Here is a 12,687-nt window from a genome sequence, read left to right on the forward strand (position 1 = left end):
ACATTCTATAATTAGAAGTGATACGTACCACATTTGGGTTAAAAGGGGGGGTAATCTTCTTATTAATGAGATCATCCCAGTTAATTGGGGAGAAGAAGATGTGATTCTTAATCTCCGTCTGTTAGGGAGAGAAAAAAAATAGATTAATTCAGACCCCAGCTAATGTAAGTAATATGACCTAGTCATCTTCCTGTAGCGCACACAGGAAGAACTGCTGGTTTGGCACTTACAAAGTCTTCCTTGGCACCAAGCCTCTTTGTCCTGTCTTTCTGCAGAAGGCCTTCCAAGAGATGTCTGGCAGAGTTGGTAATATTTGGCTTCAGTTGCAATGGTTTGTTCAAGATGTTATCATACATTTCTGCCGTGTTCCTGCTGTAGAAAGGCGGCTGTGGGAACAGCAATAGAGAGATCAAGGTTACGGGGCTGACTCATGAGTATGCGCCTTCTGAGAGCGCAACAGTGAGCTTGTCTGATCTGTCAGTGAGGATACACTGCTTACCAGTCCATAAAGCATCTCGTACAAGACTGCTCCAAGGCACCACCAGTCCACAGTCCTGTCATAGGGCTGCTTGTGAAGAACTTCAGGAGCAAGATACTGTGGAAGAGAAGGAAAAGAAGCACATTAGTAAAAGGGACCTGTTTAGTTAGTACAGTCCCCCCCCATTTCTGACTGAAAACAGCTCACTGAATCCCAACAGTATCTAAGCTACCAGGAAGATGCAAGTATTTTTAAAAACAGCAGCGGGCTTGATAGCCACTCTCCCCTCAACAACAAGCTCTCACAGGTCCTCACAGTCTGATATCACAAGACCCATCCTAACCCCCACGTGCCTCACCCACAAGAAAAGCACATGGGAATGATGAGCTGTGACCGCAGGTTGCGGACTGGACGTACCTCAGGTGTGCCACAGAAGGTGGAGGTTGTGCCATTGTGCTCTATGTTTTCCTTGCAGAGTCCAAAGTCAGTCAAGACAATGTGCCCCTGCGAATCAAGCAGAATATTCTCCGGCTTCAAGTCACTGTAGGAAAAGATGAAAAAAAAAAAAGACGTTCATTAGAAGAGCTGGAGTCAGAAGATTGTTTACTCATTAAGTCATAAAAAATGATAAACTCTAGGCTAATATTGATGTAAACTTTTTAATGCTTATTAAACAAAGGGCATGGTTTGTTTTAGTCCAACAACATTGCTTACCGATAGACAATGTTCAAGGAGTGCAGGTAGCCCAGCGCACTGGCAATTTCAGCAGCATAAAATCGGGCCCTTGGCTCCAGGAAGCAACGCTCCCTCTGGAGATGGTAGAACAACTGCAGGAGACAGAAAGAACAAAGTTCTGTAAAGCGGCGCCAGAGCCTGTTAACAATGAGCTTAATTAGACTCAACATATATAGCCAGGGAGAACAATGGCAGGAAATGGCCTAACGATCCTTTGGTAGTCCAAAACTTGGCAGGCCGGAAACATTAATTCTAGTAACTTTTCCCCATGTTTTTTTCCCCTTGGAGCAATTTTTATTTAAAAGGAAGGGTGAAAAAAAAAAAATCTACCCTATCACTGCACACATGATAGGAAATACTACCTGATCTTCTTACTGCTTACCTCTCCACCATTGATGTAGTCCAGGACAAAATACAGTTTGTCTGCAGTTTGGAAGGAGAAGTGAAGTCCGACCAGGAAGGGGTGTTTCACATTTTTCAGCAGGACATTGCGCTCTGACATGATGTGCTTTTCCTGAACACACGGAAATCAATGTTTAGCAACAGTATTTGCTGAGCAACAGCAGTAAAAATCAATCTGACAAACATCACAACAAAAACACTAAGACGCAGCTCACCTCCTTCTTCTTCAGGATCGCTTTTTTCTGTAGGACTTTAACAGCATAAAACTGCTCTTCTGCCTTATGCCGTGCAAGAAGAACCTGAAAGAAGACAGATTCCCAGAAGTGAGAAATGCTAAACTACAAAACAGAGTAAACACAACAGAAAACAATCCCTTCTGTTAACAGCTGAACACTGCTCCACTCCTCTGGCTCATAATGCAAGCTCAGTGCTGGCAGTGCCTAAAGCTGTCAGCACTCCCACAGATAAATCTAGTTTTTACTGTTAGTGGCCTCCCCTTCCAGAAGGGAAACACATACCCTCCCGAGCTGAAGAACCCCCACCCCTGCCTACTCTCTCCCTTGCTCTACTGTGACTCACAGAAATGCAGCACCCTGCTTCCCTTCCCTGCAGCCCAGAAGAGCCAGGCGCTGGGCAGCAGCACTGCCCATATCTGCTCTAAATGACTGCCATTCACCAAAGGCAGCAAAAACACAGCCCATATGCATCACCACATACACGAGCTGAAGAGCAATTCAATTACAGTAAAAAGAAGTTATGCTTACCTTTCCAAAGCTTCCTTTTCCAATAACTTTTAAGAAATGAAAGTCTGATGGCTTGGCATGTGGGTTGGATGATGGGCCAAGATTTATCTGCTGTGATGGACTGGGCTAGAAAAACAAACACACAGAAAACAGTTTTCATAAAACAGTGAGACTTTTTTTTTAATATAGATAAAGTAACTTTGAAAGTGAGAACAAACCCTCTGCTTATCATTAAAATTTTAAACTAGACATCTACCAGATGACTTACACTCTTTGGTACTACTCAAGAGAAGTATAACAGCAATAGCCAATCTAAGAATTCTTTCTGAGGTCTTAGTCACATTGCATAATGAAGCTACAACTAATAAAGGTTAATTTAAGAATTTTCTTCTCCACGTTGAAAACAAGTTCCAGGCTAACTTGATCACCTTTTCCCCCACCTACATCACTGCACTATAAACTGAAGTAACACTCGAGATGCTAATTTTGCTATGCTTCTATTATCAGCTCATTTGATGTTCTAAAAATGCTTCATGGAGCATAAAATCTGCTTACCGGAGGAGAAGGATTAGCATTCATAAGTTCAGGCTCTTGAGGCTGGGAGATTTTCAAGATAGATTGAACTTCAGGGCTGTAATGATGAGAGTATGTGTTAGTCATTACCAAAAACATCAGGTGGATTTTTCCACCAGAGGGCAAGCAAGGACTGCGCTGGGGGAAAAGATGAGTTTGGGCTTGGTCTATTACAGAAAGCAACAATTTGTTTGGCTTAAGGAGTAAAACTAATTTACAGAATGTAAATTCTGCCATAAAAAGAAATGCATTTATGCCGTATGTACGGATCACAACAGAAATTCCATCCAACCAATTTCACCCAAACCCTGCTCAGGAAGATTTGCCGCAAGGTGACTAATACCTCGAAGAGCAATTAACTCTTCTGTAACAGTCATGTCAGAAGCACTACAGTAAACAATTTTTTTTAACCAACTGTGGGATTTGTTAGAATCATAGAATATCCCGAATTGGAAGGGACCCATAAGGATCACAGAATCCAACTCCTGGCTCCACACAAGACCACCCAAAAATCAGATCGTATGGCTGAGAGTGTTGTCCAAAAGCTTCTTGAACTCGGCAAGCTCACTACCATGACCACTGCCCTGGGGAGCCTGCTCCACTGCCAACCACCCTCTAAGGAAGAACCTTTTCCTGAAACCCAACCTGACCCTCCCTTGTCACTGAAACCCGTCTGAAAATGCTAATACTTACTGCTTGCATGCATAGGAGTTGGTGGCTATCTTCTGAATGAAATCATTAAGCCCCATTCTTCTCTGTTTCATGAAAGCTATAAAACAATCAAAAAAAAAGACAGGGAGTGTTAAAAAACAAAAAGCATTTAGCCATCTGCTTGCCCTGCCGAAAAAAAAAAAATAATAATAAAAAAAAAAATGCAGCCCGCGAGCATCCTTCCTCCCGCTCACCGATGAGAATGGCCACCATTCCCCTCATCTTCGAATAAGTCAAAGCAGGACCCGAAGCTTCGGCCGCCTTCACTGTCATTGCGCTGGGAAGGGGCTGCGGAGCAACCGAGCGCTCTGCTGCCAGCACCGCACTGCCCGGGAGCAGCACCCGACGGCGCTTAAGTGACGGCGGAGCGGGGCGGGATCGGGGCGGGGCGGCTTCGCTCGTCCCCCCCAACCCCTACCCCCCACCCTCGCAACGTCCTCAGAGGCTGCCGGCCTCCGATAACGTCGCGGCGGGGGGGAGGGATCGAGCGGAGTTGCTCCGTGCTCGCTGCCCTCTCTGGCCGGGTGCAGGAGCCCTAAAGAGGCGCTTCGGAAAGTCGCCGGCCCCGGGGAGCTGCGATAAAGGCGGCGTTTGACGTTTCCTTGAAGGAGCCACAGTGAGTCAGGAGAAGGAGATTTCCTGCCCCGGGTTTTCAATAAAACAAACAAATGGCCCTACGCCCGGTTGCTCGGTCGGGACATTACTGAAAGGGAAAAGGGAATAAAATAAAATTTAAAAAAAAAAAAAGCACACGTTTCTTCTTTGTGCCAGAAAGGGAAATGTAGGGGAAAAAAAAAAAATCCCAGTTCCCTGAACTTGGGAGGAGGAGAGGGCCGAGTTTTGCTGCTGGAAAAAGCCGGGGAGATGACGAAGAACCGCACGAGCCAAAAATTAACAGAAATGGGGGACCGTCCCTCCACTCAGTTTGTTTCCCTGTGCACCCGCTTCATCCGCTGCCCCGCGGGCGCTCCGAGCCTGGTCGGGGCATCTCCCCCCGGCTCCCCCGTGGGTACTCTCCGCCCGGCAGGCACTACGCACGCACTCATTTCATATCAGATCTCCTGGGCTGCCGCCAGCGGCTCCAGCTGCGCCGTGCCCCCATCACCCCCCCCCCCCCCCCCCGGGGCTCCTTTCGCCCCCCCCGTCCCGAAACCCCAGGCTGCCGCTGGGCGGCATCCCTCGGCTGCTTCCTCGGGGCCGGGAACGGGGAGCAAGCCCGGCACAGCACGGCCCGCGGCGGGGAGGACCGACCCTGCGGGACGGTCACGGCTCTCGCAAACCGTTTTACAACGATAGAGGAAGGAGCGAACAGAGCCGGGAGGGCGGCAGCCGCGCTCCGGGGGACGGAGGCGAGCCGGCGCCAGGGCAGGAAGGGGCGACAGGGAGCAGCACGGAAGGCTGAGTGCAGCCGGCGGGGCTCTGTCTTCTCCTACTTGTTGCCGTCCTCCCTCTGTTGCTAAAACTGTCGCTTTCAGTAGTAGAAAACAAATAAACAAAAAGACAGAAAAAAAAAAAATAAAAAAAAATCCGGGTGGACAGCAGCAGGAGCGCTCCCCTCCGGGGCTGCGACAAGACCAATGCTCTACACTACCACCGTTCGGGCGGCCGCCGTTCCGCAGCCCCCGGGTACTGCCCCCCTCTCCTCCGCACAACCGGCACCCCCTCCCTTTAACCCCCCTCCCGCTGCCGCCTCTTCGCGTCCTGCTTGTGCCACTGCTCCTGACCCCTTCCCGTGCTCCAGCCCTGCGCACGACACTGGGTTTTATTTCTCCGTCGAGAGCGCTTTGCAAAAAGCCCCCACAGAGCGCAGCGGAGCCCACCTTTCAGTGAAGATTTCTCCTCTTTGCCCCTCATCGCCGCGGGGATGCGGGCTCTGCGCGGAGCCGTGCGCTGCAGCAGCGTGCGGGCTGCCGTAATCCCGACTGCGCGCCCTTCCTGGCCGGCTCCGGGACTGGAGGGAGGCGGCGAGCAGGGGGAGGCCGGCACCGTTCCTGCTGTCCCGCTTATGAGCGCAGCGCCGAGGGCGATTTACATGAGGCAGCGTTATAAAGTTCACGGGCCGCCCCGCACTCTCTGCCCCATTGCAACATCGCCGTCAAAATTACTGTCATCAGCGGGAGCCCGAGACGCGCGCACAAACCCCGGCAGCGCGGGGGGGCGGCCCTGCCCTCCCGGACCCACGGAAGCGGGCGCTGCCCTCCCGACCCCCCTTCGAAAAAAAAGAAAAGAAAAGAAAAAAAAAAAAGATGGCAGGGGGCCAACGCAGGGGGTGCGCCTGCGGGGGGGGGGGGGGGGGGGCAGCGGCCGGATAGCGCCGAGGCGGGCCGGGCCCCGCTCCCAGCTGGCACCCAGCTCCTTCCGCCGGCAGCGCCCCGGCGGCGCCCCCCTCCCGCCCGGCCCGGCGCCGCGCACCCCGGCCGCGCCCCTCTGCGGAAAGCCGCTGTCCGCCCGCCCGTGCCGGCGCCCACCTGCGCGGCCCCGTGGGATGGGTCCGGGTACCACTCCTCGCCCCCTCCCCGCCGGCGGGAAGCGGCCCGTGCATCACCGAGTGGGTGTGTTTAATGCAATTCCTTCGCATGGAACGCGTTGCTGTTATTTCTCTGGAGCCGTAAACTGCGTTCTTAGAAGCTCGAGTGCCCCGAGGATACATTCTACAACTTTTCTCTACAGCGATGTCAGCAAAACATCTTCCATTGAAATGGAAGATAGAGCATAGAGGAGAGAGAAGTAGCCAAGAGGTACATTACTCAAGAGCTGAGTCTCATGGAAAAGCATCAGGAGTTCTGGGAGCATCAATAAACTGCAATGGTCTGCACCAATGACTTATGCAGGCGGTAGGTCAGGAGTGTGCTGATAAGTACACGCAAGGGAAGAATCCAACAGTTACAATGATGTTTCACACTGTGTTTTTCTCTGGGACTGAACTTTTTGTCTATCTTCCTGAACTTCTAAATTAATACTTTTCTTTCTTTTTTCTTTTCTTTCTTTAAAATAATAATACTAATAATAATAAAAATTAATGAAGTATTAGTACATTCAAAATTAAAAAGGAAATGATGTATGAAAAGTTGCAGAGCTACAGAGCTGCACAAGAATGGCTGCACAAATTTAACAGAAAAAAAAACCTATTTGAGTGCTGTAAGCTGCCAGGGCAGCATGTCTGACCCACCGTATTCCTGAACCACAAACTCCTGGGAGTCAGGGATGCTTATGGGGCACATCACAGAGCAGTTGTCCAATCATAGAATCATTAAGATTGGAAAAGATCCCCAAGATCATCTAGTCCAACCATCAGCCCATCACCACCATGCCCACTAACCATGTCCCTAAAAGCCACATCCACATGTTTCTCGAGCGCTTCAGGGATGATGAGTCCACCACCTGCTTGGGCACCCTGTTTCATTGCCTCACCATTCCTTCAGATAAGAATTTTTTCCTAGTATCCAACCTGAATCTCCCCTGGTGCAACGTGGGGCCATTACCTCTTGTACTATCACTGTTAGCTGGGAGAAGCGGTCCTACCTTGCCACAACCTCCTTTCAGGCAGTTATAGAGAGAGTTATAGAGAGCAATAAGACCTCCCCTGAGCCTCTTTTTCTCCAGTCTAAACAATCCCAGTTCCCTCAGCTCAATTCCCCGTAAGGCTTGTACTCCAGACCCCTCACCAGCTTTGCTGTCCTTCTCTGGACATGCTCCAGAGCCCTTGGAAGTGCTGGTGTTTGCTGGTGCAGGTAACCCAATACACTGACTTTCATGGACTCAGTTCCACACCTTCATTATGATTCTCCCATTCCCCTTCTGAGAGACACTGTTCTCGGTCTGTGCTCACAATTTAACCCACTTACACAACCTGGAAACTGCTGCTTGCTGGCAAGAAGGCAGGTAACTGATTCATTTTTGTAACCTAGTACAAAGCATGACTGCTGAGTAACTCTGCTGCATTTAAGAGTATCAGCGGCTAAGCAGACTCTCGTCACCCCTCACGCCATGCCAGCATCCAAGTCAGAGCCCAGCTGTGGGGCTGGCAGAAACACAGGAAGGCACAGCCCTGCTGCAGCAATGGGTTTTCCAGACATCAAGGCAGAGCTAGCGCAGTGTGTCCTTGCCCATATGTGGCATCTATGGGTAACCCTAGGTCCTGTTACATAGAGGTTGGGACTTGCTCAAGGTAAAACTCATGGGGAATGTGGTTCAGTTTATCTTAAAGGACAAACAACACAACACTGGTGGGATTCTGTGTTGGAAACACTTCAGCACATGCTGCCTGTGGAAACGTGTCTCTCTTGAGAAGTCTTGCTGGAGGAATCTCATCTGCAGTGAATGGATGCTTGTCCTGCTCAACTGTACTCGTGAGCACAGAAACTTTTCCCTGTTGTCCTTCAGGAAGGTCAGATACTCCCATAGCCCACTCAGTAATTGGATTCTGTGAACTCTCTTCCTCTGATTATGTCCCGGTGCTCATTGTGTGCTGTGGAATGATTTACGCCTGTCCTTCATGCCTCCATCCTTCAGGAATTAGATTCTCAGATAGCTTCTGAACTTCAATTTGGCAATGAGTTCAGTGCTAAGGGAATGAATTCCTGCATCTTATCTTGCTGGATCTCAACTTTAGGATGTGGCAGGTTGAGCTGTTCGTAGAATTTCTTGGCTGACTGAGCGGAAGCTTCACAAAATTCTGCAAATATTTTCAGCGACAATTAAGTTCAGGTTAATTAAACAAAGATGGGATTCGGGCCTTGGACTGCAGGAATGACGCTATCCCAGATGCAAAAGGAGGCTGTGCTCCTGACAGCATCTGAGCTCAGAACCAAATTCTCTCAAAAATAGCTTTTGCTTTCCTCCTGTAAATCCCCAACAAACGAGTCCATGACCCTGTAACTAATGTTCATGCAGAACAGCCAAAGCATTCAGTCAAGATTTTCAGGCTGTCCCCACAAATGGTGTCTATGAGTAGCAACAAATAGATAAGAATTGAATAACAGCCTTAACAATAACCCAAATAGAGATTTTAAATCAGAAGGTTCTGAGTGCTGTCAACAGGTCTGCTGGCATTATTCTGAAAGGAGAGTTATTGACTGAAGCTCCTATTGATCTGGAAATATCTAGCTGATTTCAATGTCATGTTTTGCCAAACCCAAATTGGGAACATCTTTTATTTCCCTTTTCTGATGCTTGTAGAGCAGGTTTACTGCATTGTCAATAAGAGGCTTTAGTGTCAAGGGATTATGCTCACAGGATCACAGAGTGGAGCAGAGCTGTACTGAGAAAAAAGTAATTCCCGTCCTTGCAGAAAGCAGTGGAAAATTACAGCATCCTCTAGATGCACTGACCTCTAGCTAAAATAGCTGATAAATGATGCCTCTTGCTTCCATTTTAACTTCAGCACAGTGATTTCAATCTAACATAGATGTCCCTACCACTTTATGAGCCAATGTTGCCACTATTTGTTTGCCTTCCTTAGAATGTGCCCCCCTCGCAGCCCAGATTAGTGTAAATCCTTGCATTGTTGTGCAGCCTCTCTGGCTTACAGTCATTAAAACAGGTTGGGTGACAGAAACTTGAATTCATTATTGTTATTATGAACTTAAAATAATGTGCTGTGATGGTCTCATCAGAAATGAGCAAGGCCAGTATGGCAATTGAGGTGAAAATATAGGATGGGAAGGTGATAAAAAAGGGCTTGTGAGGAAGATTAAGATTCTTAATGCTGCTGCTCTCCTTTGGTCACAAGGCAGCCTGATGTGAGCAGCTGGTACATGCTCCAGAACGAAGAGTATAAGCATGTGTTGTCTGCTTAATCTGAGAGATTTTCCCTTGAAAACTTCAGCTATTGAAAGATGATAGCAAAGATGGATTTAGGCATTTTCTTCTGAAAGCGCAAGTTGAACAAGTTTCCCTATGCCTCTCACTTAAATACATGTGCTAAAATACAAATGATATCCAGACTAACTGAATGATCATCTGACTTTCCCCTATCTCTTCATCTCGTGTTCCACAAGGTGTTTTCTACCATGATATCTCAGTCCCTTTTATGTGTATACAACACCCATCATCACCATTGTCATTCATTATCTTAAAAGAAAGATCTCTTCAAGCCTGTAAGCCCTCCAGCAGCCTTGGAGCTAAGGTACCATAAATAGTGAGCAAATCAGACAAAGGGAGGAATTTTTGCTAGAGAGAGGCTCATTTAGCTGATAACTTGAAGCAGCAACGTGGATTCTCAGGGGTGAGCAGGACATGAAAACTGAGGCATGCTAAAGTCAGGCTTACACTTTCAGGTCTTAATCTTTTCTCCTTGGTGATACCACTGTGTCTCTTGCCATCATGTCAACTGCTTCCTTATTCCTTACTGTTTCTGTGAGACTTTATTTTGGAAGGCATGAGGGGCTTCCTGGGCAGAAGAATGTTCAACATGTATGTTAAACAGGCCTTTATTTGGGGGGATTTATCTCCAGTGATCTATAGTTTCAGGACATAGTTATTACCTGGTTACTTGGTTTTGTTGCTTTTAGTGGGGTTATAACAGTATTCCTGAGGGTGGAATAGTTAGTTCAAACTAGAGTATTAGAGAAGAAGTGTTAATTTTGCCCTAGGCAAGTGGTCCAAAGTAGAGTCAAAATATCTATTCATATATTAATTCACTGTACCTTCCTTAAGTTTTGGCACTTTAAGCGGGCATATAGTCACCAAAGGTACCTTCCTTGGTCAGAAGAGAAAATAAGCTCCCCAGAGGTGACTTCGTGAATATATGGCCTGACTTAGGCAATGCCTAATATTTAGTTGAAATAATTTGGGCTTGAAACTGACAAGTAGGTAGAGGTACTTTTGAATCATAATCAATAACAATATTTTTGTTATTTCTGAAATTTCACATGTAAAAGGTACACAATTACTTCAGAGGATCATGTTTTCAACATACCAGGGGAGAGCTGAGACTCTGGCCATTTTTTCCCTATTTCTCATATATTTGTATAAAAAGGTGAAAGCTTAGGGCAAGTATTATACATTATAAATTCCTGACATGCCTCAGTTCAGTCTAGCTATGAACCTGGAAGAAGCCTTGTAACATAAGTATAGCTCTCCACAGTGCTCCTCAAGGATCAATTATACATCTTGGTTTCAAGTTAGTATCCCTGTATGTTCTCTATTGTGCTGGGTAGACAAGATGTACCAGCTCTCTCAAACGTAATTGACATATCTTGCCTTATGCCATTCTTGATAACATGTCAGTGAGATCTGAAAGCATTAGTTCTATTTTATATCAGCAGGAATTAAATCACAGGGAAGACAAGGTGCCTCATCCCAGGGAAGTCTGTGGCAGAACCAAAAATTAAATGCGAAGTTAACTTTATCCCACTGTAATAAACAGATTAAGATTGGGTTTGATGACTTCCAGAGGTCCCTTCAAACGTAAATCATTATGTAATTTTATGATTGCTGTGCAGCAATATCTATTCCATATCTGCCAACCTCATTTGCGCAATTACACATATTGTAAATAGACAGTTTAGGATGGTAAGATCACCATCAGCCAGAGCAGGCACTGTGAGTACCTGCTGCACCTTTCTGGATCCTGCCTAGGTATCTATCTAGCATTACTGTAGTCCTGGATCCCATCCCAGCAAGAAAACTGACAACAAAGAAATATGTGGGACTTAGAAACACTGTCACTTAAAAACTTTTCTTGTTATTAGATAGTCACTTGAATCCAGATTTGTGGTGAAGAGAAGCCTCCATAATTATACATACATTCAACTGGCAAATGGCAACATCACCTGTCACTGTTGAACATGGGGAAACACCCCTTTTGCAGCACAGGATCAACACAAAAAATATTATCATAAGACAGAAAAGTCCCATAGCCTTTGCCACAGGCAGATGCAGAAAGAACAAGCCACAAACTTCTGCATCATGACCTTCTTTCACTTCCAGATGCTATTTTCAAACTGCTCAGTCATTCACTGTGCTGTGTATCTCTTTGTAGTACTCCAATTAGTCCAAATCTTTTTAATGTCTTAAGCCCTAAAGTAAGTAGGAAGCTTTGATATTGGTTTCACTTACTTTGATAGAAGCTGCTTTTATTTTTATTTTTTTAAAGTGGTTTACATGACTCCACAAAGAAGACCTTAACTTCAGGCATCCGAGCTTGAATGTTTTGGCCATAAGTTTACTACCCTTGAGGACCAAAAGGATCTACTAGGACATCTGGCCTGACTATCTGCATAATGCTGGATTGTGTTTGCTACAATGTATATCAGGTCCAGGCTTCTTGCCTCTTCCCCTTAATGCAAGCTTATCTATCTCAAAATTTTCTTCCAGTTCCAGGATAATAATCAGGAGATTTTGACAAGCATAGACACTTACCCACGCATGCATAATCATGCAATGAACACCAAGCTGAGAGTACATGACCCTTTCAGCTTCCACCAAGGTCTTCCTCATCCCAGCACACCTGCAGCTTCTCATCAGCACCCAGGTGCTGGGCGGATCAGCTGGCAGATCTCCATGTGCAACCTCCCACTCAGGTGCCTGAGTCAGCCAGGCACATCTGGGCACAGCCACTTCAGCGGGCACAGCCACTTCAGCTGGCACAGCTGGAGCTGGAGGCAGGCCTGCATCCCATCCTGCTCAGCCAGTGTGTGACCTGAGCAGGGAGCATAAAATCTACTGATCTTAAGCACATTGGCTGCTCTGTCATTTTAGCTTCATTAAAAAAGGATGCAGATTTGGAAGGGTGCTGCTCCAAGTAGTTACTGATACTTCTGCAGCAGTTCCCATAAGAACCTTATAGCACTTTGATATTTTTGGAAAATATTTGCATTTAGGAACAAGGAAGAGCATGTCTGGAAGACAGAATTACTGCCAAATGCTGTGTGGTTGTTACATAATTCTCAGTGTGACGCTGAGATCTATACCTGCAGTGAGGTGCACACAGCCTTTCTCTCCTCTACCTAGCTGAATAATCACATGCTGATCTTTCATACAAGACAGGTTTAATAAAGGGAAAGGAAGGGAAGGGAAGGGAAGGGAAGGGAAGGGAAGGGA

At 46.8% G+C, this 12,687-nt stretch overlaps 1 protein-coding gene across 2 annotated transcripts in view; it reads right to left on the reverse strand.

The window, feature by feature from the left end:
* The window catches only part of SGK1 (serum/glucocorticoid regulated kinase 1), a 7,158-nt gene extending 1,587 nt beyond the window's left edge, over positions 1-5,571 (reverse strand). Inside the window, exons 1-11 of one of the 2 annotated variants that reach the window (XM_042822867.1) lie at positions 5,463-5,571; positions 3,625-3,700; positions 2,914-2,989; positions 2,380-2,484; positions 1,831-1,914; positions 1,596-1,727; positions 1,193-1,305; positions 896-1,019; positions 500-595; positions 231-386; positions 29-118 (exon numbers count right to left, since the gene is read on the reverse strand). In XM_042822867.1, the coding sequence (XP_042678801.1) occupies positions 29-118; positions 231-386; positions 500-595; positions 896-1,019; positions 1,193-1,305; positions 1,596-1,727; positions 1,831-1,914; positions 2,380-2,484; positions 2,914-2,989; positions 3,625-3,700; positions 5,463-5,496 (1,086 nt within the window). In that variant the 5' untranslated portion in view covers positions 5,497-5,571. Of the gene's footprint in view, positions 1-28; positions 119-230; positions 387-499; positions 596-895; positions 1,020-1,192; positions 1,306-1,595; positions 1,728-1,830; positions 1,915-2,379; positions 2,485-2,913; positions 2,990-3,624; positions 3,701-3,836; positions 3,983-5,462 lie in introns of those variants that run through there. The other variant, XM_042822857.1, reaches the window with a different exon arrangement.
* Positions 5,572-12,687: the final 7,116 nt, after the last annotated feature.

Source organism: Centrocercus urophasianus, unplaced genomic scaffold, assembly GCF_019232065.1.
Source record: "Centrocercus urophasianus isolate 14NV4802_14NV808 unplaced genomic scaffold, USGS_Curo_1.0 seq_10, whole genome shotgun sequence".
In the NCBI taxonomy this organism is placed as follows: Eukaryota; Metazoa; Chordata; class Aves; order Galliformes; family Phasianidae; genus Centrocercus; species Centrocercus urophasianus.